The 23,769-nt window shown below is 42.2% G+C and overlaps 1 protein-coding gene across 1 annotated transcript in view; it reads left to right on the plus strand.

Annotated features, from left to right (window-relative positions):
• The window catches only part of cacna1ab (calcium channel, voltage-dependent, P/Q type, alpha 1A subunit, b), a 115,210-nt gene that overhangs the window by 63,882 nt on the left and 27,559 nt on the right, over positions 1–23,769 (plus strand). Inside the window, exons 21-37 of the mRNA XM_070828502.1 lie at positions 514–821; positions 2,400–2,532; positions 2,722–2,851; positions 3,957–4,016; positions 4,346–4,452; positions 13,552–13,651; positions 13,988–14,148; positions 14,620–14,757; positions 15,249–15,450; positions 15,566–15,730; positions 16,497–16,607; positions 16,998–17,081; positions 20,908–21,024; positions 21,117–21,182; positions 21,844–21,941; positions 22,659–22,809; positions 23,403–23,530. Of these exons, the coding sequence (XP_070684603.1) occupies positions 514–821; positions 2,400–2,532; positions 2,722–2,851; positions 3,957–4,016; positions 4,346–4,452; positions 13,552–13,651; positions 13,988–14,148; positions 14,620–14,757; positions 15,249–15,450; positions 15,566–15,730; positions 16,497–16,607; positions 16,998–17,081; positions 20,908–21,024; positions 21,117–21,182; positions 21,844–21,941; positions 22,659–22,809; positions 23,403–23,530 (2,259 nt within the window). The remainder of the gene's footprint in view (positions 1–513; positions 822–2,399; positions 2,533–2,721; positions 2,852–3,956; positions 4,017–4,345; positions 4,453–13,551; positions 13,652–13,987; positions 14,149–14,619; positions 14,758–15,248; positions 15,451–15,565; positions 15,731–16,496; positions 16,608–16,997; positions 17,082–20,907; positions 21,025–21,116; positions 21,183–21,843; positions 21,942–22,658; positions 22,810–23,402; positions 23,531–23,769) is intronic.

Consider the following 23,769-nt stretch of genomic DNA (forward strand, 5'->3'; position numbering starts at 1 on the left):
GGTTTATTTTCTCTGTGTGTTTCTCTCAAATTACAGCCTGACAAGAATTAAAAGCCAGTTAAGTTTGTCTATCAGGAAGCGACCTGACACTGATTGGCTGCCTGGAAGCTCATCACAAATCGGTTGCGTCTAAATTTCTGTTGGGTTGTCAAACTACAAATGCTGGTCATCCATGGTTGGCTTTAATCTGAGGGCTCTGGATGAAGTTTTTGAACAGTATTAGCAGGTTTTGATACTAACTCCGGCTTTAGAGTCTATCTGTGTTTAGTGATTGTAAAGAATGATGCTGTTTATGTTACATTTTCTGGTGTACTTTTATTTTGAAATGTCTGTGTCAGGAGTGTGGCATCCTTTATAGACTAGCTCCAATTGGCTAAATGAACAGATTTCTTCTTGTAGTGTATACGGTAAAATATATTTTTCATGAAGTACTGGAGATCCTTTCCACCCTTGTGTCATTCCCTCCTCCTTTCCTTACATCCCTTCTCCTCCCACCCCTCCCTCTTTCATCAGGGAGCACCACAGCACCTGCCCCAGCCTGTCCACCACACGACCCATACAGCAGTACAACGAGGACCTGGACAACTTCCGCAACAACAGCAAGCTGGCCAGTGCCCATGAGCACCCCTACACCCTCCCACCGGATCACCCCGATCATCCCGACCACGTCAACAACCTGCTGAACTGCCGTGACGCCGACACCCACACCCTGCTGCACAGCATGGACAGCCTGATCCTGACCAGCATGGCCAAACCCGACTACACAAAGATAGACATGCCACCTGTCTACCCTTACCCCTCCACCAATGCCATCCTGCAAGGTGAGCGTCTGGGGTTTGTTGACTAAAAGGGGGGTTAAAAAATTAATGACCAGAATTTCCCTGGCTAGACATCCTTTTAGGCAGACCTTGAGAATAACACGGTCCATGCAGCACCTGTCCTACTGCTGCAGTCCCGTCCTTCCCAACACTACATTTCCACTCAGAGTTTGGTGGCCCGTATACACTACTCACAGAAAGTTAGGGATGTTCGACTTTCAGGTGAAAGTGAATGCTACAGTGATATTATATCATGAAAGTAGGGCATTTAAGTAGAAGCATGCAATGGTGATTTCTTCATTTTAAACAATGTATTTGAAGAAAATCTACCAACAGTGGTAGGTATACCACAACAAAACATTTTCGGTGTCTCAATAAATTGGGATGTGGCCAAAGGACGTCCACTCCTCTCCTTTCTGTGACTCTTCCAGTCTCTGTATCACTGTTCCAACCTCCTGATGACACTCTGTGACCCTCTAAGCTCAGTGAACACCTCCGTCTGAGGACTTCCTGTTTGAAGCCTCCAGTGTTGAGGTGCTGCTGATCAACTGTTAGGTGTCGTCTTGGTCTCGTGATGTCAGAATGTGAACAGCAGGATGAGGAGGACTGTTTAAATACCAATTCTAACTGAAGCAGGAAATGTATTGGTGGATTCATGGATCAAACCTGTTGTGAATGTTGCTGTTAAGCTTCTTGTTAGAGAACAGCAGCTGGTGCAGAAAGTACTGAGACACTGAACAGTTGGACATGTGCATTCAAAGGTTTAGAGAAGGTCACATTAAGTTCACCTGGAAAGGTTAGAATGTATTTTAGGTTCATCCTGAAATTTCACCTGAAAGCTGAACATCCCTGACTTTTAGTGAGTAGTGTACATTCAAGATGGTGGTGTTAGCACGACAAATAGCCTTTGAAATGGAGCATTACCAGATCCTAACTGAAAAGCTAATGGTGGTACAAGTACAAATTTAGAGATAATTTCATTTTTAAGGACAACTATCTTAAGAGAATATTAAATGGTAAAAATGAGTAACAAAGCACCCTTTAAACTCTGACTCAGACTATAGTTCAGCACGGTCGTCTTGATTAATGCTCTTCATTACTGCTCTCTGTAGAATCTGACTGTTCCTCCATTTTAAAAGAATGCTCAAGCAGTTTAGCGTTGTATTTCCGTAAAGTTAGGGAACATTTCAACAGACTGATGATCTAATTAAGTTGATACAGCAGAGACTAAGATATTCTGACTTTGAGTCACTCAAGCTACAAAAACACTGGATCCTACAATTAGTAAAGTAGAATTTCTATGTTTTATAAAAACCCTCCCTGACGGGTGAATATCCACATTTTTTAAAATCCATGTCCCCGGTTTGTTGCTTAGGCTTCCCATTAAAACACACACTGTAATATTTTGGCATGTGAAATCAGCGGCGTGCCCCTTTTTAAAAAGATGGGTCTAAATCGTTGTTTTCTTGACACAATGCTGGCAAAGTGTTTCATGTGTTTACTGTCTTGCTCCGGTGAAGCTGACCCCTTTCTGTCTGTCCGTCCATTCCTCCGCCTCTGTTTTCTCTCTGTTTCGCTCAGTGAACAAGAACGCCAACACCGACCAGAAGAAGAGCGAGGAGAAGAAGGAGGAGGAGGACGAGGGAGGAGACGAAGACGGCCCCAAACCCATGCCTCCCTACAGCTCCTGCTTCATAATGTCCACCACCAACCCGTGAGTATTTATGTGTGTGTAAAACTTTGGTCAAACACTGTTGTAAAACATTGTACCATGTCCGTGTTGAGGACATTGAAAAGTTGTGGAATATAAACATTTTTCTCTCTGGGCCCAGAAATGTTTAAACAGCTTGTTTTGTGTGTTCTTTTGTGTCAACACGTGTATGCGTCTGTGTGTTTGCACCAGGTTTCGGAAGTGCTGTCACTACATCCTGACTCTGAAGTATTTTGAGTTCAGCATCCTGTCTGTCATCGCTATGAGCAGCATCGCCCTCGCCGCAGAGGACCCCGTCTGGCCTGACTCACCACAAAACAATGTGAGACATCGCTCTGTGTGTCTTCTCTGTCCGCCTGCATCCACATCCTTAAAATAAAACGCCTCCCAAGGATATGAAGATGAGCCAAGACTTCTGTGATAGTTTTCACCAGCACAGATGCTGGTGTAGGATTAGGCTTTTGGTTTCGAGGAGGAGTTGTGTTACATTAGTGCAGGTGAGCATTAAGCCACTGAAGAGATTAATAATGGTGACCATGATAATCTGCTATGATATCGTGCACCAGGGCTGAGCTCAGATTTGTGCACCAGCATCTCAGGACATAATAATAATAATAATACATTTTATTTTTAGGTCGCCGTACAGAATACAAATAAAACATACAATGTAATAGATAAAACAGGTGTAAAACAGGTATAACATCATATAACAAGGACATCATCTTTACAATAGAAAATGAGTGCTGAAACTGTTGGTCATACACGTTAAGTATTATGTTTCATGTATAACAGCACCACTTGTAGCCATTTTTAATATTTATATATATATTTTTAAGAGAACATATCTCTTAATGTTTGAATGTTTGCTTTTAAAGTAGCATCACAGATGGCATCACTTGGCAGGTCGTCGGCAGCATGCAGGATAATCTATGAAAATCTGTTTTGGGTCAAGCTCTGTGATATGAATGGAACAACTGAGTTGCAGCATGCTTAACATTTTACGACCAGAATTAGTCAAACCACAACAGGCCCTAAATCAGCATAGCACAGGAATTAAGCTTTTTTCATTATTCAAAACAAACCAGAAACCACTATTATTATTTAATCAATTGCAAATGTGTGTTATTACAGAAAAAATTAGCTATTGGGTAGAAAAAGTGAAGAATAATTTTGCCTGGGAAAAAAAAAGAGACTGAAATGGGACATTGGATATAACAAATAGACATTGTGAAATGGCAGTTTGAAAATAGAAAATGAAAACAAGATTAAGATTAGAATAAGGATTAGGCTCTGGATGGTGTCTGATTGTTTGTCTTTCTCTCTCTTTGTTAATCTCCCTCGCTGTGTTTTTTTTTTTTTCAGCTCCCTGCTTCTCTTTCTCTCTAATATGATAATTATATCTCATGGTCTCATGTGTTGCTCTGCAGGTGCTGCGTTATTTTGACTACGTTTTCACAGGCGTCTTCACGTTTGAAATGTTGATCAAGGTAACAAAGTATCAGTGTGTGTGTGTGTGTGTGTGTGTGTGTGTGTGTGTGTGTGTGTGTTTTGGTGCCTTTGTCATTAACAAATTAATAAAAAAATTATGTATGACTGTTTTTTTGTTTGTCCTTTTGTAAACATTTCTGTGTGTATTAATATTAATGTTCGTGCTTGTGTGTGTGTTTTATAATTTTGCTGTGTGTCTGTGCCCTTTGAAGTGCACTGACTTGTGTGTGAGTGTGTAGTTCAGTAAGTGTGTGTAGTGTGTATGTGTTTGTTAGTAAAAGTGTAAATGTAAGTGTGTGTTGTACTGAGTGTGCTCCGTGTCTTCCAGATGGTCGTGCTGGGCTTGTTTCTCCACCAGGGCTCCTACTTCCGCGACTTGTGGAACATTCTGGACTTTATTGTGGTTAGTGGTGCTCTGGTGGCCTTCGCCTTCACGTAAGTGCCCCTCCCCACCCTCCTCTTCATCATCTCCTCCACCCTCACCCACACACACACATGTTTTACCATCCACAGAAAGACCCTTGTCGCCCAGCCTTGTGTGTCCGACACACCAAGCAATGCTGATCTTTCTCTCCTATTTTCTCAGCCAGCTGTACTTCAGAAATCATCACTTCCTTTTTTTTCCTATTCTTTTTCTTGTCCTATCACTCTGTCCCTGATTCTCCCTTAATCTGTCGTTTACCTCTATCTCCTTTGTCTCGAAACTTTCCTTTTTTCTTATATTGCTGTCTCTCTTTTCCTTGTTCTTCTTTGTCCTTTTCCACTTTTTCTCTCTTATCTAGTCTTGCCTCACTCTTTTCTTTGTTTAATGTTCTCTGTCTGTCTTGGTCCTCTCCTTCTTGTCCCTTTAATATTCCTCCCTCCTGCAGTCTCCTCTTTCTCCATTTCAGTCTCTATTCCCTCATTGGTCATCTTCATGTGTTGCATTGTATCAGCAGGTCTTTCTCTATGTTTCATCGTCACCTTCATCTGGACAAGCACCCGTGATCTTTAATTAAATTCTCCTCCTAATGTACAAGATGATCATCACCAACCTCTGACCTACACTCTAAAAAAGAAAATGTCTCATAACATTTTGGTTTTTCTTGATTCTACAATCGTTTGGGAACCTCAGACAGTACCCTGAGGTACTCCTTCAAAACTATAACCCCAGTAGTTCTACGAATTTTTGGATAGTTCATCTGGAGTTGAAGTGAGGAACCCCAAACCGAAGGCGAAATTAGTTTTTAGAGTGTAGTTGCACTGTCTTCACCCACCTTTCACCCCTCAAATAACCCCAACCCCTGTCTGAAACAGTCACTTCAAAACCTTTCCCAAACATCATTCCCCTTAACTGTCTGACCTAATAAGATATAAAGCACCACCTACTCCGTCTCAACATTTTCTTTCCCAATCTTCCTTGCTCCTGTCCCTTTGTATCCCCTATTTGCCAATCCATGCCGCTCTGATATGTCCACCAACCAGGCCGTGAGTCATCCCTTCCTCTTTTCTTGCATTTAAAGCCATAACTTTGATCCCCCAAACCTTTCCCCATGCCCTCCACAGCTTTGGTTCCTGCTGACGTCTTCTCCACCTTCCAGATACCGTTCCACCACCTCTTTCAAAAGAAACCCCTCCTGTAGTTACATTTTGCGTATTTACCCAATTTCCCCTCGCTCACCTCCCTTACACCCCTCCTGACATTCCTAACATACAGCAAAGTGAGTAAGAGAATAAGGCAATACTGAATTGCTTTCTGTGCTCCCAGTTAAACTCTCTAAATCACCTTTATGCTTCAGCAAACAGAAAGGGGACATTAACTTGTTTCTCTATTTTGGCTACCTTTTTATTAACTTGCTCCAAATCTAAGCTGTTCATGCAAAATTCATACCTCATGGTCAGTCCAGTTCTTCCTGCCAGAACAACCCTCTCTTTATAAAACCAGAAGATACTTTAGAAAATAGACTAACGGTCTGCAGCCATGCTAAGAGCACAAACAGATTATACTCAGGCATCAACGCTGCTTTAGCTCGAAGGCTAACGCTAGCACACTAATATATAGCAGCTATAAGCTATTCCTTAACATTTACTAATTAACACAAAGCACAGCCAATGGTGGGTCTGTTTTGCAAGTATTTGGGCATAAAGTCATAAACCAGTTTAAAAGAATCTGACCAATGGTGGCACTGGATGAACAATTATGGGTTCAGCGAAGAAGAAAGAGTGCAAATTTGCATCTGACAGTTTACGTTTGGACTAAATGTTACGCATTCATGTGTTGAATTTACCTGCTGTGTGTTAGGAACAAGGGTCACCCATTGCTCCCTAGCTTGGTGTTATCCCTACCCCCCGCCCCAGTCTCCACCTTTGTCTGGTTATAACCTCTATATCCCTTTTTACCCCTCCAAATTCCACCACACACTCACACGCTTTTCAACCCTGCCTCTCCAACAACCATTAAAGCCAACATCCTGCCTCCAACCCAACCACACTGCCGCCTCTTCATCCTCCCCCGTCCTCTGGGCTGAAGGTCCCCGTCAGTCAGTCCGTGGGGGTGAGGGCGCCCCAGACACCTTTAACCCTTTAAGTGCCCAGGCTATCTGTTCACCACAGGGAAGAACACCGCCAGGGCTCATCGGCTCCTTCCCCTCTCTCTCTTTTAACCACACACACTCAAACACAAACACACATACTCACCCGTCGTTCTGACCATGTTAACGTGCCCGGAGGCTCAGGTATTTAACTCTCCTTCCTCTGCACGACCCGGGGAAGTCAGACTGAATGTGGGAGGGAAGGTGGGAGGCATGCCTGGGCAGGGTGAGGCAGGTGGAATGATTTCTTATAATTTTATATAGATACATATTAATTAAATATGTATGCAGCTGGAGGGACTGAATGTGTGTTTGTGAGAAAAAAAAACAAAACAAGTAAGACAGAAATAAGCTTGTGTGTGCATCCTCTTCAGCTCTGTGGATGCCTGGTGCATGTCTGCCTTGGTGACTGCATGAACCTGAACACAACGTGTGATGCAGTAGACGGGCATCACTCACAACTGTGTTAATGATGTTTGGACTCAGTCACAGGCAAAGAATATGCTCTAGTTAAAGCTAATGGCTACTGTCAAAGTGTGTTTAGACTGAATGTAAAGCAGATTTTAGAGCGATGGCATGTACTGATGTCAAGGTGTGCAAGATGCAATTCTTTGTGCCATTCAAAAAAATGGTCTTACGCTCAACAAATTCCATAAAAAGACTAAAACAAAATGTGTCAGGCCCTCTCCCAATACTGACTGAGATCTCTACCTTCTCTTTGGCACTCAAACAAACCCATCTGTGTCTACTTAAGACATAAAGCACAATGTATAGTTTATTTTTTTTAAAATATGGTTTATTACTTTTCTGAAACAAGTTGGGCAGTTTAAGTTTTAGGTTTTTTTGTTGGTGAATGTTTTCAGCGGCAATTAATGCAGCTTTTACAGCAGCAGGACAACGTATGCAGGATCCACTCTGTACACATTATTTTAGGGTGTTTGTCCTTATTAACATCTAAGATAGATAGAGAGTATAAAAGTATAAAGTATAAACTCAAAATAAACTGTAGTACACGTTAACTGGTGCAACAGTAAGTCAGTAGGATCAATTAGTTGTTGTTTTTGGTCTTTTTATGGAATTTATTTTTGACAATAAGACAAATATAGAATAATTCTATCTGTATCCTTTAACTTAAGCAAAATAAAATCACGCTTATTCCACAGTTGTTTGACTTCACCTAAATGTAGAGACTTTACAGGTGATCAAAATATAAAAATGATCTTTCGAGCTCTTTATTTTCTCACATTGCAGGTCAATCTCTCTTTGCCGCCTGCTATCCCACAATGCCTTGAACACATTCAGTAGAGTGTGAAAAGAATAGGAGCAGACATCTCCCACCGCACCACAGCCAGTGGTGTTAATGATTTCATTTCGCACTCAGTCTGAACACCTCTGTTTTTAATAGCAGATATAAGCTCCGGTCCTCCTCTGAGTGTCATTGTCGCTATGTGTTCACCCTGCCAGTAACTAGAAACCTCAGCCAATGCTAACAATGGCTGATGTGTTTTCTTGATAACCAGAGCTGTCAGCACATATAACTCTGTCCAGCAACATCACGTAGCGCAAACTCACATCAGCTGTTTGACAGCATTATAGCAATGTGTTGCTCACAGTCTGAACGCAGAGTGAACAGAAACCAAGAGCAGTAAAAGTAAATCAAGCAGCAAGCAGGATGGGTAAGATGCACATACAAGCTTTCGGGAGACAGGTGGTATGAATTTAAAGTGATTTATCACTTTGGTTGAACATTTCACACCTGTGTCACAATTCAAAACCTTCACTGTTGCTGTACGTACAGTATCAGATCTACCAGCAGCAGCCAAAAGTTACCAGAAAGACAAAAGACGGCGGTAGACAGATAAATATGCAGCGTAAAGTGAAAGTGTTCAATTAAAGTTAAATAAGCCAAGCAGCACCTGCACAGAAATACAGCAACAGCAAAACCAGTTGAAAATCACTCCACTGCTGCACCCTCCACAGCATGACTCCCCACCGAAAGAAGAATGTCTCCTTCCCTCCTGCACTGGTCCCCTTCCCCTCTCCTCCCTTCCCTCGCCTTCTCACTTTCTTAATCGCCCTTTTCCGTTCCCTTATAGGATACTCTCCCACTATTGCCCCCCCCCCCCCCTCAGTACCTCTTCTCTCCACCCTTCCTCTCTCTCCACCATCTCTCCCTCCTTTGCCTCGTTGCTCCCACCATCTGCTCCAGGGCTGAGCTACAGTGCAGTTTTACTGAAAGGGGCGAAAGGCTTCACACACAACTTTGAAATTTCACTCCGATGCATGATATTGTTTTCAAAGCAGGTACATCACAGAACCATTGTACGGAGAGCAGTTTTTAGCATGGTCAGAGTGCAATGGCTTCGTACTTTTTATGGGTTTTAAACATAACAATTGCGCTTCTGGCACCCTTCATCCTCCAAATAAATGAATGGAAAACTGACTGAGAACTGCATGCAGTCGCAGTACTTGCTTTTTCTTTCCATTGATGGTGTGTGTGTATGGGACAATACACACAAATCCTGGTTTCTTGAGTTTCTACTCATGATGGATGTCCTGAGTGTATGCCTATGTGCTCTAACATGTCAAGAAAACCTGGAACCAGCAGCCTTTTTCTTCCCCTGTGCCGATGTGCATGCAAAACAGCTTTGATAAAAATCCCACTAGATGATTGCCGATCTAATGAGGGCAATTTGTGCTGTAGGCCTGGTCTAATTGATCATTATGGTGTGATAAGATAAGAATCGGTGTAAATGGATGCTGCAATCGAGTTTCCTCTCCCAACCGTGAAGGTAATTCTTCATAGAGCTGGTAGCACAGCAGGCCACAGCAGAAGACGGCCAGGAGGGAAGGAGGCTGTGCACATCTAGAGTCTCAGCCAGGGGCCACGTTCACAGGAGTGGCCTTACTATAGATTTCAAGAAGTTGCGTGGGAATTATTGCATGGGTGAATTTTAAGGATGATTGTTTTTGTGCAGCTGTGATGGAACAAAAGGTATCTGCTTGAATGTTGTATTGGGCAACAATGCAAAGGGGAAATTTCAGATTATGTAAATTATCTTTAATTCAGCTGTATTTTAACAATAACTTGATATACATTTGACCACATTAATGCCCTGTATTTGCTAATCTAAGCTAATTGTAGTCTATAAAAAGTAAACATTGTTGATAAAATCTGCAGGAACAAAGTCATTGGTCACTTCTCCACAGTGGACACATCCACCAGACTCTCACCTGTCTAACAGCTGCCAAAAAGTTTTTTTTAAATTGATCAAAATGCAAACAAACCCTTTAACAACAGATTGATAACATTTAAATGCAAGATGCAGACAGCCAACCATGATAATGAAACTTAAGATACATATCCTGAAGTTGTGTTATTATAATTATATTTAGCGTGGTTGTGATCAGATCTACGCTGTTTGACGGCCTCCTGGTCTTATGAAGCCAATAAAATCTCATAAAATCACAATTGACAAGTGCAGATTTGTAGAAATCAATGCAACAATGTAGTAATGTAAGACAATGTTGGCAAATAATCCAACGTACTACATTCAGTGAGAGTGAAAAGTGTCCAACATGTGTAATAATAATGTAATAATGCAACATGTTGAACTCCCTTCATGTAATGACAAATTAGAGAGACAGGTCCATATCTGTAGACATCCCATCCAGTAGTCATGGAGACAAGAGATGTGTGTGGGAGGGGGAGGTTGAATGAGAGGCAGCGATGTGTGTATTTGTGTATCTGAGTGTGTATACAGTGTGTGTGTGTGTGTGTGTGTGTGTTAGTGGGTGTGGGCGGGGTTCTAAGCAGGTATGGCCATCTTGCTGTCCTTCCTTCTTTGTCTGTCTCTCATATGAATGTATTTTTTCCTGTTTCTACCAAACCCCCTCTCTCTTGTCTTGTGTCTGTCTTTGTCGTTGTCTCTCTATCAATGTGTGTCTGTGTGTGTGTGTGTGTGTCTGTCTGTCTGTCTGTCTGTCTTTCTATGTGTTTTTCCCCCCTTCTCCTTCCTTCCTTCCTTCCTTCCCTCCCTTCCTCCTCTCCTTCCTCTGTCTCTGTCTCTGTCTTTCTCTCTGTCGCTGTCACTGACTCTCGCTGTCTCCACCTTCGGTGAAACTCCACAGGAGCACCACCCGGTAAAGTCCTTCCTCTGTCCTCCTCCGCTCTGTCCCCCTGCTCTCCACCACCGGATCAAATTGGCTTCTCTCTCTTTCTTTCTTTGTTCTTCTGATCGTTCGTACTCATCCTCGCCGTATCGTACCTTGTCCTATTCTTCACCGCCTTACGTTCATGCCACAGAAAAACATCCAAACACCTCAGTAGTTCCGTCGTTAGGTTTGATTTAAAGGGTTTAATTTGATTTTTCTTTCCTATTCTACTTCTGCAAATGATTCATGAACAGAAAATTAGTGATACTCAACCCACAGTCTGTGTTTTGGTTGTCAAACAGTCACAATCCACGGGCTTAAAAGGTGGCTGTAAAAACTGTCTTGTTTTGTTTCTCCATACAAGTTAGTGCTGTGGCCATCTTGAATTAATATGGTTCAAAGGTTTGCCACAAAAACAAAAACTGTGGAGCATATTAAGTATATTAATTTAACGTTAGGGCTCAATATATGGTGCTTGGATCACTCTTAATGAGAAGAAACAGCAGGATGGAGACATAACTTTTGTAAGCAGCAGCACTTTACTGTTCTCCACACTTCATCAGCTTCACAACAACCACTCTCCCTTGTTCCTGATTCACATGAGGCCAAACTAAATAAAACACTAAACACTAAATAAAAACGGTGCTAAATAACACTAAAAGTGCTTCAATGGCTCGTAATCATAAGGGAAACACTTTTAGTGCTATGTAGTAGCAGTAGTATCTTTAAAGGTGCTACACAGCACCTTTTGTCAAATGAAAACCTTTACCGAGCACAACTAAACTAAGCTGAGGAACCGAATAGCAACCACCCCAAAGAGCCACCATTGTTTATGTGAATGAATTGGACTGAGGTACATGTGGGAAACACCACAGTAGTTAAAGTCTCCCTTTAACCTACACTAAGTTCAACTTTCCCAGAGCCACCTGGGCCCCAGCTGTGCCTACTTACACGTTCGATATTACCCTTCATGAGTATTTTGGCGTGTCAGTGTTGTATGAGAATATATGGACATGCTGATCCTGTGGATGAACAGCAGAATCTATTACAGAGCAGTGTGCTGCAGGAGCGTACGCTTTCCACCGTTGACATCCACCGTAGACGTGAATCCAAGCTTTCGACAGCTGCTGTTACAGTGTTTCTGCCTTTTACAGCCACCTTTCAGTCCCACAGATGTTGAGGGTTTGATACTAAAATCGTAGATTTATTTTGGGGCGAAGTATCGTCTGAATTTGCCGTTTAGGGAACGCCCCATTTCAGTGGAACATTCTTGTAGCTGGAGTGACAAAATGCTGAAACAGTGTAGTGAACATACCTATACATCAGTTGTGAGACTCAAAGAGCTATTGCCCTTATTATGCTAGTGTGTTAGTGTGTGTGTGTGTGTGTGTGTGTGTGTGTGTGTGTGTGTGTGTGTGTGTGCGTGCACGAGAGTTGGAGTGTGTGTGCGTACGGATGTTTTTAATTCCTAACACCTATGGCCTTACTGGGCTTTACTCTAATACTCTCAAGCTGCTCTGATAGAGAGACCTCAGTCCTACTCAACTTCAAAGGAGAAAGGCCTATTGATTATCGATTGAGTCTCACTCACACACACACACACACACACACACGCGCATACACGCAGAACTTCCAAGGCTCAGACTCAATCAATCAGCCTTGAATTGAATTGTCTTACGTTTTCTGCCACGGGAACTGAGTTCATAGTTAAAGAGCGAGCCTTGATGGACGACCTCTCTTCTGCTCAGGCTTGGCCGGCGTCCAGACGCCTCCTGTCTTGTGTTTTTGAAAATGGCCCATCCACTTACAGTAAAGATCAACTCAGCTATTTACTCCCTTGACACCCCAATTTTTCCCTCCAGATATTGGTTTATGGGGCACAAATCATGAGCAGAATGTTCAATTATGGGCTTCAGGGAGGAAACAAGCGCATTAAAACACACGAGTGCGGGCGTTTGACTTTGGGCCCTACATCGTTTCCTCCGGTCGCTCTCACGGCTCATCCGACGTTATTGGTGCAAAGTGTTTGTTTGTGTTATGACATGTGATGTTGTGGTCTGCAAGCAGCATCACATGTCCCAAGAGTCTCACATAGCCTCCGTTTCCTGCACTTGTCTTCTTCGATTCGGGTTGCAGTCCCGAGCGAAGAAAAATACAAAAACCTTTTTCCGAAATCTGGATTTTAAATGAAAGGAAGCTATGCGAAACCCACCAGAACCAGTTCATTTAGTGTTTTTAAACTCAGGATTATATCAACATAATCCTCTCCATGTAATACTTGAAGTTCACGCTTCATGTGTTCACATCTAAAACTCCCATTTCTTGCGAACAAGAACCGAACAACGTGTCACTGAAAAAGAAAGAAAGAGGTTTGGCTGGGCACTCTGCCGGGAGATGCCTGTCGACATGGAATGAGTGAATGTCTATTGTATAATGGTGAAGATTGTAATAAATGATGATGATGATGATGCTTTTTGGTGTCCATGAAACCGAACAGTCAGACAGCTCCCCGTCCTGCTGGTTTCATGTTTGACGTGCACTTAAAAGTTTCTTTTTTCCTCAGAAGAAGAGACTGTAAGACTGCTCACACAGATGCAGTGTACTTTTTTCTGCTATAAGTATACTGCAAGTGTCATATCATATGTTGCTATCACATAGATTGTCACCGTAGAGGTTATGTTTACGATAAAGTCAACATTGAAGACATACCCCTCACAGCTCTTCTGAATGCTCCATCTCGTCATGTCTCCACTCGCTCCGCGCTCTAATTCTCCTCTGACGCCGTTGCTGTTCTTTTGCTGAACTGCAGGGGGAGCAGCAAGGGCAAAGACATCAGTACGATCAAGTCCCTTCGTGTGCTGCGAGTGCTGCGTCCTCTGAAGACCATCAAACGACTGCCCAAGCTAAAGGTGGGGGCTCAGAGACACAGGCACAGATACATAAAGTTTAGGTCTTTATACCAAGTCAAATTAGTTAGAACCAAGTTGTTCTAAACCACCATTTTCTTTAAACCTTTCAAATGTATTCTAGTTGTAAGTATCAGTGGTTAATGGTGGATTTTCCTTTAAAATGTGTCACAGTTCTACCCAGTGTAGTCACAGGCCAAATACTTATCTACCACCATCACTATTAGTTGATGAACGCTATCAGAACACCACAGAAGTGACCACTGACCAATGCATTCAGTATGTTTTTTTCGATCTATCTAATCAAAAGCTGCGTCTTCCTCCGTCTCTGTCCTGCAGGCCGTGTTTGACTGTGTGGTCAACTCTCTAAAGAATGTGCTGAACATCTTGATTGTCTACATGCTCTTCATGTTCATCTTCGCTGTGGTGGCCGTGCAGCTCTTCAAGGGCCGATTCTTCTACTGCACGGACGAATCCAAAGAGTTTGAGCGCGATTGCAGGTTGGTGCACACACACACACACACACACACAGTGTACAAGACAAAAGTGTTCTGATATATGTTGTGCAAAAAGCATTCAAAGGATCTTTGTACAGTTTGTAATTCCTATTTATTAAGAAAAAGGATATTTATCCCTTACTTTGAGCATCTTCTGTGGTGCTGTTCTGTAAAATGATCCCCAGTGATGTTGTCCTGTATGGATAATTGATCCATGCACGTTTGTTAATGCCAAAATAAGAAACCACTTCAGTCTCTTGGCCAGATGTATCTGTTGTGCAGATGCTGCCACCTAGAGGAGTTCACTGGGAATGATAATAAACAGTCTCTCTACAAGACTGGACCAACCCTAACCTCAGTGTGTCAGCCATACACAAAGATGCATGTTAGTCCTGACGCTCCTTTTGTTTTTATTGATCGACACATATCTCGTTTTCTCATCATAAACCCAGCGTGCGTGTGTTTCCCCCGCAGGGGCGAGTACTTGGTGTATGACCGAGATGAAGTTAAAGCTCAGAAGCGGGAGTGGAAGAAGTACGATTTCCACTACGACAATGTGGCTTGGGCCCTGCTCACCCTCTTCACTGTCTCGACTGGAGAGGGGTGGCCGCAGTGAGTGCGACGCACACACACACACAACACACAACACACACACACACACCTCTAAACATTACTGCAGCTGCATAAATCTGTGTGACTTTATATCGTTTTGGCTTCCACATTTATTTATCATGCAGTTAATGCATAGCAGTAATCTTGAATAACACGTACCATAACCCAAAATGTCAAGATCTTGATATAAACTTGTTTCTTAAGTTAGACGATATTGACAATCTTGATTATGTTTGCAATATCGAACAATCTCATAAAAGAGATTCATTTAAACTACAAATGTGAAGCTGAAACAAACAGATGAAATTATTTTATCTTTAAATGAAACAAATGTATTGATAGTATTGGTGAACGTATCACTTCTGCCCAGATTTGACTGGAATTTCATGCTATTTATCCAAAATATATATACTTAACCAAAAACACACAGAATACTGATGTATACATTTAAGAGATAACTAATTTTGAGCTTTTCTTTCTTCTTCTCGCAGGGTGTTAAAGCACTCAGTGGACTCCACCTATGAGAATCAGGGCCCTAGCCCAGGTTACAGGATGGAAATGTCCATCTTTTACGTGGTGTACTTCGTTGTCTTCCCCTTCTTCTTCGTAAACATCTTTGTGGCTCTCATCATCATCACCTTCCAGGAACAGGGGGATAAGATGATGGAAGACTATAGTTTAGAGAAGAATGAGGTGAGGAGAGATGCAGGCGTCTTTGTGTTTAGTCTTTATACCCAAAGCTTTAAAAGACAAAAATCTTCTTCTAACTATCTTCTTCCACCTCCCATCCTTTCTTTCCCTCCTACAGAGAGCCTGTATAGATTTTGCCATCAACGCCAGGCCTCTGACTCGCCACATGCCGAAGAATAAACTGAGTTTCCAGTATCGCATGTGGCAGTTTGTGGTGTCTCCGCCCTTCGAGTACAGCATCATGGCTCTGATTGCGCTCAACACCATTGTCCTTATGATGAAGGTACAAGACTAATAGTGACTTCTGCTAACTGTGAAGTGTTCTTGAGTTACTCAAAACAAAATACAGTGTGGTAATGGTGATATCAGCAAGAGTAATTGATTAGATTCATGTGTATTTACTATGCACAGCTCTGCACATGTTGTGTATTGTAGCAACTCAATAGGTATTCCAGAGTAGGTGTGATGACAGGAGAAGCATTTAGCAACACCGCCACTGTAATATGATGCTCTCAATTCTTAATTAAGAATTAATCAATTATTCTTAATTTACACAAGGCAAATGTATTTGTATAGCACCTTTCAGACACAAGGCAATTCAAAGTGTTTTACAGGGACATAAAGCACAATAAAAACAAGACACGGAAACATTAAATTGCATTAAAGGACAATAAAAGCATGTGAATATATAGTTACAAGTTATCACAAATCCTTCTGCTAAACAAGACTGAGAAACAGACAAGAACTGCAGAAGAAGAAGTTATGTTCACAGATGTTTTTGGCTCCTGCCCAGTGATGATTTACCAGAGTTGATGTGTCGTAACCAACTTCTTCTTTGCATGTTGAGTGTCAACTTTCCATGACACTGGGAAGCTTTGGGAGGATATAATCGAATATTGTGATCACAAAACAAACTCATTCCTAAAACAGATGCAGACCCAAATGATTTTCCTGAGGCTTCTTATGTCCACACTGAGGACGAGATGTGCTGCTCAGCTTTACCTCTGCAGTTTTGCTGTTCTCAAGCTTTTTTTTTTGTGTGTCTGTAGTTTGACGGTGCGTCTCCAACGTATGACAACGTCCTGAAGAACCTCAACATTGTATTTACCACCTTCTTCTTCATGGAATCGGTCCTCAAGATCATCGCGTTTGGCCCTCTGGTAAGTCAGAAAGAAGAACGGCAAACACAAAGCGATTGACAAACAAGCAGCACCTACACACACACATATATTCCTTATCTAGGTTGACCTGGTCTATATGCTTGTTTCGTCCTATTATTCATTTATAAAGCAGGTTATTTTCGGTAGACAGATCTAGAGCATGTTCTTCCTGTCCCTGAAAAACCTAGAGCGCACCGTGTTGCACCGCAGTCACGCTACCAGCCTCCTTTCAACCTGTCTCCACGGTAACAACACCACCGCTGGCCAGAGGCGTGTCCCTTTACCCGCTCCCCCGGCTTTCAGCTCTGGGAAGATGTGATTTGCTGCTGTTGTTGCTCTGTGTCTCTGTGTCTTCTCACATCTTTCACTCCTTCTGTCTGTCCCCATCAGAATTTCTTCAGAGATGCCTGGAACATTTTTGATTTTGTCTCCGTCCTCGGAAGCATCACCGACATATTAGTGACAGAGCTAGGGGTAAGTGCCGTGGAGCGTTCAAACGAAATGCAGGTGGACACAAGCAGATGATTTTTCACATGAAACTGGTTCAGTGGGATCGAGGGAATATCTGCCTTCTTAGCTTCCTTTGTCTGTCTGAGTCATAAAGTGACCCACTGTGTAGTTCTTTTTGGCTCGCAACCCTCAAAATGCTGCAACACCTACTCAGATCCATTACTGAGAGTCCGAACAAGAAGAAGTTTCACTCTAAAATCCATTCAGAATATCAGTCTTTGTTATTATCTGCTTCCCTTTTTTTTTTGACTATATTTTTTACCCCAGATTCTTTCGGTTTAATTCAGTTTCTCTCTTTGGAGCTCACAATTTAACAGCCCGGTCCTGGATGGGTGTGCAGCATTCCTTCAGCCCTAAATGTCAAATAATTATGTCCGCAATTAAGTCCACAATGTCCGTGCTCAAGTTACAACCCAGCACAACTGGAGAACGGACATGTGGAGTCTGATGTTCGGGATTAAATGTCAGTTTGTACCAATCACAGATTGTGCCTTTACTGTGCTGTTGTGTGTAAAAACACTCGTGTTTATTTTACTGTTAGCTGTGATTTTGATGTTTGTACGTCTATCAGCATGTCTGTTTTATTCTGTAATAATATGATTGTAGATATAGACTCAATATTTGTGGAATACACGAGAAACTTCAGCCCCTCTCTGTTCTCCAGCTGCTGTTTTATATTTTATTTACAGCGTTTTGGGTTTCACATACAGGTTTCAGTTCTAAACTTAAAAAAAGCTCTCCGACTTGAAGTGAACTCCTCCTCTCATTCACACTGACTAGATCAGCCACAAGTGGACTAATTACTGCGAAACAACTGTGCTTTTTTTTAGATGATTAAAGACGGCCTCAATTTACAGCTCAGCTTTCTGAAGCGACATTAATTCAGTGCTGTTTCCAACACTGAACTGATCATTTCAGACACCTGATTGATTCTCTGTCAGCTTGAAGCGGCTAACCTGCTGGTTCAGCACATCTGATCTTTGCACGGTCAAGGAAAAGATAGCGTTAGTATTGACTTGTAATTGACTAGTAATCACGTCGTAATGACGTCGACGGGTTGCTCGGTTGCGTAGCTGCAAAAACAGCTGTTAGTTTCTGTTCACTGAGCTGCTTCTATCAGTCCCTTTTACTTTTACTCTACTGACTGACTTTATCAAAGCATTTATAAAGCCAAGCCAGGCCTTTGGTCTCTAGACTTTAGACTTTAGACTTAGACTTAGAAGGGAGTCCCATATCTTAAAATGTTCATCATTTCCTCAACACAACAAACTCAAATACAAAACAAATACATTATATCATAAAAAGACAGAAATCAGGGAATCAAAATGACAAAACAAATGCACGTCAGTGGGAGGAAGTATTGCACTAAAAATTTTAAATACTTTAACACTGGAATAAGTTTCTTACCGTCCATTGCTAAAGCTAACTGCATGAGAAAGCACTAGACGTCTTCCTGGTATCAAAGAGGGGCTGAACACACTGCGTCTCAAACTACTCACTAACTGTTGTTGTTGTTGACTTGAAGTTGTGTTTCACTGCCTTTTTATGACACCCATAATGATTCCGTCTTCCTCTTCTATCTCTTTACATGCTTTCTTTAAACCTCTCTACTTTGTTGGCGCCCTACGCCCCACCCTCTGATAAAAATCCATCCAATCAAAATGCACTATGAAATCCTTCATCGTGTTCTCCATCCGTGCTGCGCCATGACATGTGGTGGTGGTGCTGTGATGATGATGATAATGATGGTGATGGTGTGCGTTTCGCCCCATGCCCCTGCCCCCCTCCTGCCCCTCTCCAAAAAAAAAAACACATGACCAACCCCCCTCCCCCACTCCCACCCAAAAAAAAAAATGTCTCTCACCCACTCACAATGTACTACAACTTACCAAAAAAAATAATTACACAAATCTCCCTCCCCCATTCATCTTTCTACATCTTCGCACATGTAGAATCTGGTTGGTTTGTAATTTATATCTCAAAGCTTTCTGCTGCATCCTCATTGGTCATGCGTACCCCCCGACCCATTCCTTACCCCCAGTCACCCGCTCCCCCCCATGGCCAGTCTTAACCCTGTGACCCCAGTGCATGCGCTTCCTGGATGATGATCTTCTAAACTCTTTGTACTTGAGGACACACAGATTTAGATGTATATTCACTTCCTAGAAGTATAGGTGCAGGTACTCTTGCTCTCATCTGTACAATAATTAATTCATCCAACAGTTTCCAGAACAGAAGTTACAACTTGTATCTTGTATCTGCAACAGTTTTGTGCACCAAATTAGCTTCACTGGCATCTGATTTAAGACGTAGTTGCCATCTATCAGCTGATTTCTTTGATTCACAACATCTGTGTGAGTTAGTGCTGATTGTCACACACGTTAATAACATTTAATATTCCATTCATAGTCTTCGCAACAGTATGAGGATTTGCATATTTGTGCTATCATGACAGCATTAGCAGCTCGTATTTAGTAGCTTGTGGTAATTTTCAATCACAATCTCATGCAAATTGTGAAAATAATAATACATTTGTGAGTGAATGTATCAGTTTATGATGTGCTTGGCCCCAATGATCCCACACTGGTCTGCATGTAGGCCAGTTCCCTCCCCAGAAAGTATGCTGCCGTGCCAAACCATGCCTGCACTGAGGCTGCTCGCTAACCCCTCCTTCCCTCCCTCCCTCCCTCCTCGTCTCCCTCATCATGCTCCTCTTCCTGCCTTGCCTGTCAACCACACAATGCCAGGGGCTCACTGGGGAGTCTGGCTGCTGTACACGTCATTGTTCTCTCTGTGGCACCGTAAAGAATCACCAACAAAAATCAGCAACTCACTGGGCTGAATCCATGTTGAGACCACAGCGTTTGAGAGCACTTCCCTTCTTCAGTCTGTAACGGGGGTTTGTCTCTTCAGTCGTCATTAATGCAGGATTGTTTTCACACACAAGAGACACTGCAGATCATGGACAGATACACCATTCATCAGCTACGACACACACAAGTTGAGAGTCTAGTAAGTTAAGAAACCAGCAAAAACAGTCGACACTTTACTTCATAGTTTTTTTTAAACGCACTTAAAGCAAACACTACTTTGTGGTGGACCTGAGACGAACACTTCAGGAAACATACCAAACACCCAAGACTGAAAAAAGCTTCAGCTTCAAGTGTGAAAACGCTAAACGTTGATCCAACTCAGATACACAATGGCTGCTGCTCTCTGCAGGTGAAACGCCAGATTTAGCTGATTTTTGACCCAAAATTTTGAAGCATTAAGTGTCACAGATAACCCTAAGCCACGCTCTCTGGCCCACTGAAAGAAGCCTCTGTGTGTGTGTGTGTGTGTGTGTGTGTGTGTGTGTGTGTGGTTGGCAGGCACAGTGCATTGTGCTCCATCTTGTGTGGCCTGCTTGCCCCTCAGAGATCAGTGCATTTGGTTCTCTTCAAAAAAAAAAAAAAAAAAGCGTTCTGCTGTACCAGATTGGATGATGACCTTTAGACTCTTTGAGTTATGATTTTCCTTATTTCCTCTCTTTTTCCTTCTTTTGTCTTTTCTTTGTCTTTTGACCTTTTCTCTGTCCTTCTGTCATTTATACTTGTATCTTACTAAGAGCCATTATGTTTGCAGTTGGTTATGTTTTGTTGGGTTTGATCCCCCCCCCCCTTCCCCCCTTTCCTATCTCAGCCCTCTTTTTCCTCCGCTGTTGTTTTTGGTTTTTGTGTTTTGGTAGTGGGAGGTTTTGCGGGTGTCGTGTGTTTGGTGGGACTGACTGAGCTCTCCCTCTGTGCTGTAGAATAACTTCATCAACTTGAGCTTCCTGAGGCTGTTCAGGGCAGCTCGCCTCATCAAGCTGCTCAGACAGGGAGAGACCATCCGCATCCTGCTGTGGACCTTCGTCCAGTCCTTCAAGGTGCTCAGCCGTTACACACATGATGCACATACAGTCATAATACTTGTAACCACACTTACAGATGCTCCTTCTCTCTGTATCCTCTGCGGTAGGCTCTGCCATATGTGTGCCTACTCATTGCCATGCTCTTCTTCATCTACGCCATCATTGGCATGCAGGTGAGTATCTATCCATGTGAATTTCATATGTTTTGGGGTTTTTACATGATGTTTGGGATTAATTGTAAAGAAAATGTTCTCTGCACATGTGTGAACAGCATATAAAATCCCAAAATGGAAAAAATATTCACATTGTTTAGCTAAGTAAAGTAGCACAACGTAAAAAATTAGAAGTCCAGAATCAAAGAATGATGAGTAAAGAAGTAAAGTAAAATTATAGAAGTAATAGCATCAAAACTAAAGGTCCTTCTCACTGTATGCAGCGACAGTTATACCACATTTAATGATACTGGATTATTGTAGCAGGTTCAGGATTTAATTCTGATATTTCATGTACTGCAGAGTCGTTTAATTCAGAGAAATGCATCATATGTGGTTTGTATAGACGTTATATGTTTAAGGAACTAAAGCAGCTGAGTAAAAGTACAAAAGTGGCCTCTGAAATACAGCAGCATGAATGTAAAGTACTCAAATGCCTTAAAATGCCATATGATTACTGTGATTGAGTAAATGTGCTGATGAATAAATCTTATGCAGGTGTTGCATTTTAAAGTTACACTGTACTTTAGAATATTTAGTCATATTGTTCTTTTCTTGTTTTGTTTTCTTTTTTTTTCCGCTGTGTGTGTGTGTGTGTGTGTGTGTGTGTGTGTGTGTGTAGCTGTTTGGGAATGTGGCACTAGATGAGGAGGAGGAGAGTGCCATCAATGAGCACAATAACTTCAGAACGTTCATCATGGCCCTAATGCTGCTGTTCAGGTGGGTCTTTCACACAGAGCTTCCTCCTGAGAGCTCTAAACAGTGCAGCGTAAGAAAGCACAACACACAAGCAAATTTAAGAGAAGAAATTAAAAAAGAAGAACACGTGTCCAGCATTCAGGAAAAAATGCTGTTAAATACGCCTCAAATACACAAAATACAACAAAGTGAACAAGGCAGCGGCTCAAGACGTTATTAAAGTCAGCTGTTCAAACGTGGTGTTGGAAAATGAGCTGAGCTTTTTGTGTGTTCATCATTTTTTAGTGTCTCTCTTGTTGTCTGTTCCACATCGTTTCTGGATTTGACCATATTTCTCACTGATGAAGATGCTTTCTTAATTTGCTTGTATAATACTGATGTGTGTGTGTGTTCTGGAGTTGCAGTGCACTGAGCTCTCAGGCCGTACCGTTCACTCACAATGTGGAAAGCAGTTTTCCAGCTGTGATCCTGGTTGAAGATTTCTTAAACTAATGTTATTTCCCAAATGTATATTTAGTTTTGTGCTCGTATATGACATCAACATCTTCACTAACTCACAGTCTCACACTTGAGTTATGTTTGTTCATTTCTGCATTATCCTCTTGATGAACTCTAATCGTGCGCCATAGCAACATATTTCTACCGACCACTGATGCCTCTTGCACTTGACTGTCAGTTAAATGCTCTTAAATGTTTCGGCGTGTGCTCACTCCTTCGTGTGTGTCTGCCCTCGTGCAGGAGCGCTACGGGCGAAGCATGGCATGAGATCATGTTGGCTTGCCTGGGTGGTAAGAAATGCGACCCGGCCTCAGGGAACACAGAACCTGAATGTGGCAGCACCTTCGCCTACACGTACTTTGTCTCCTTCATCTTCCTCTGTTCTTTTCTGGTGAGGAAAAATGTCAATATCAAAATGTGCTTTTTTTCATATTAAATCTAATTTCTACTTCTTGCTAGAAGACAGAATCGTTTTATTTATTGTTGCATCACTGAAGTGAATGATATATATTTCTCTATAATTCCTTCTGTTGCTGTCGTCCCTCTTTCACCGAGCCAAACTGTCCTATCGACTTTACTCTGTGATGATAACTGGTGCTGTAAAACAGCTTTTTGAGGCTCTGAGAAAGTTTTAGATGTGTAAAATGAAGTGAACTAATTTTCACAGACAGTAATAATTGAGGGCGTCTGATTTAGACAGTGAGTTTAAAGGTGCGTCTGTCTCAGTGCAGGTCTTTTGGCAGCTGTGGTCTGTCCTCTGCCTGCTGCATTTAATACTCAATATTAAATGTAATATATCTTGGATATAATATAGGTCAGCTGGTCTCAAAATAGATATTTGTTAATCAGAAGCTGTCATCAGCACAGTTCTCCAAATGTCTCATCTGAAATCTGTGATCCCTGATTTGTAGTCGTATTTGATCATCAAACCATGATAAGAAAAACTTTTTTTCTCTGAGTTTGTTTTCCTCCTTCTTGCTCCAGATGCTGAATCTGTTTGTGGCCGTCATCATGGACAACTTTGAATACCTGACCAGAGACTCCTCTATCCTGGGGCCGCATCACCTGGACGAGTATGTAAGGATATGGGCCGAGTACGACCCTGCCGCCTGGTGAGTGGCTCGCGCTCACACCGACGCACACAGGCTGTCACGCAAAGCAGGACGAAGGCAGAAATACACACATGATGTAGCAGAAGCACCAAGTGCACTCAGTGAAATGTGAAAACTAAGATGGCATTAACATTAGATGTGTCTGCACATGTTTGGACAGTCTTGAATGCTGAATGTAAAGTTACTCCTAACCCCGTGACTTTCTCTCCCGTCCCAAAACGGGGCAAAGATTGATGTCA

The sequence above is a fragment of the Pempheris klunzingeri genome, chromosome 3 (genome assembly GCF_042242105.1).
Source record: "Pempheris klunzingeri isolate RE-2024b chromosome 3, fPemKlu1.hap1, whole genome shotgun sequence".
In the NCBI taxonomy this organism is placed as follows: Eukaryota; Metazoa; Chordata; class Actinopteri; order Acropomatiformes; family Pempheridae; genus Pempheris; species Pempheris klunzingeri.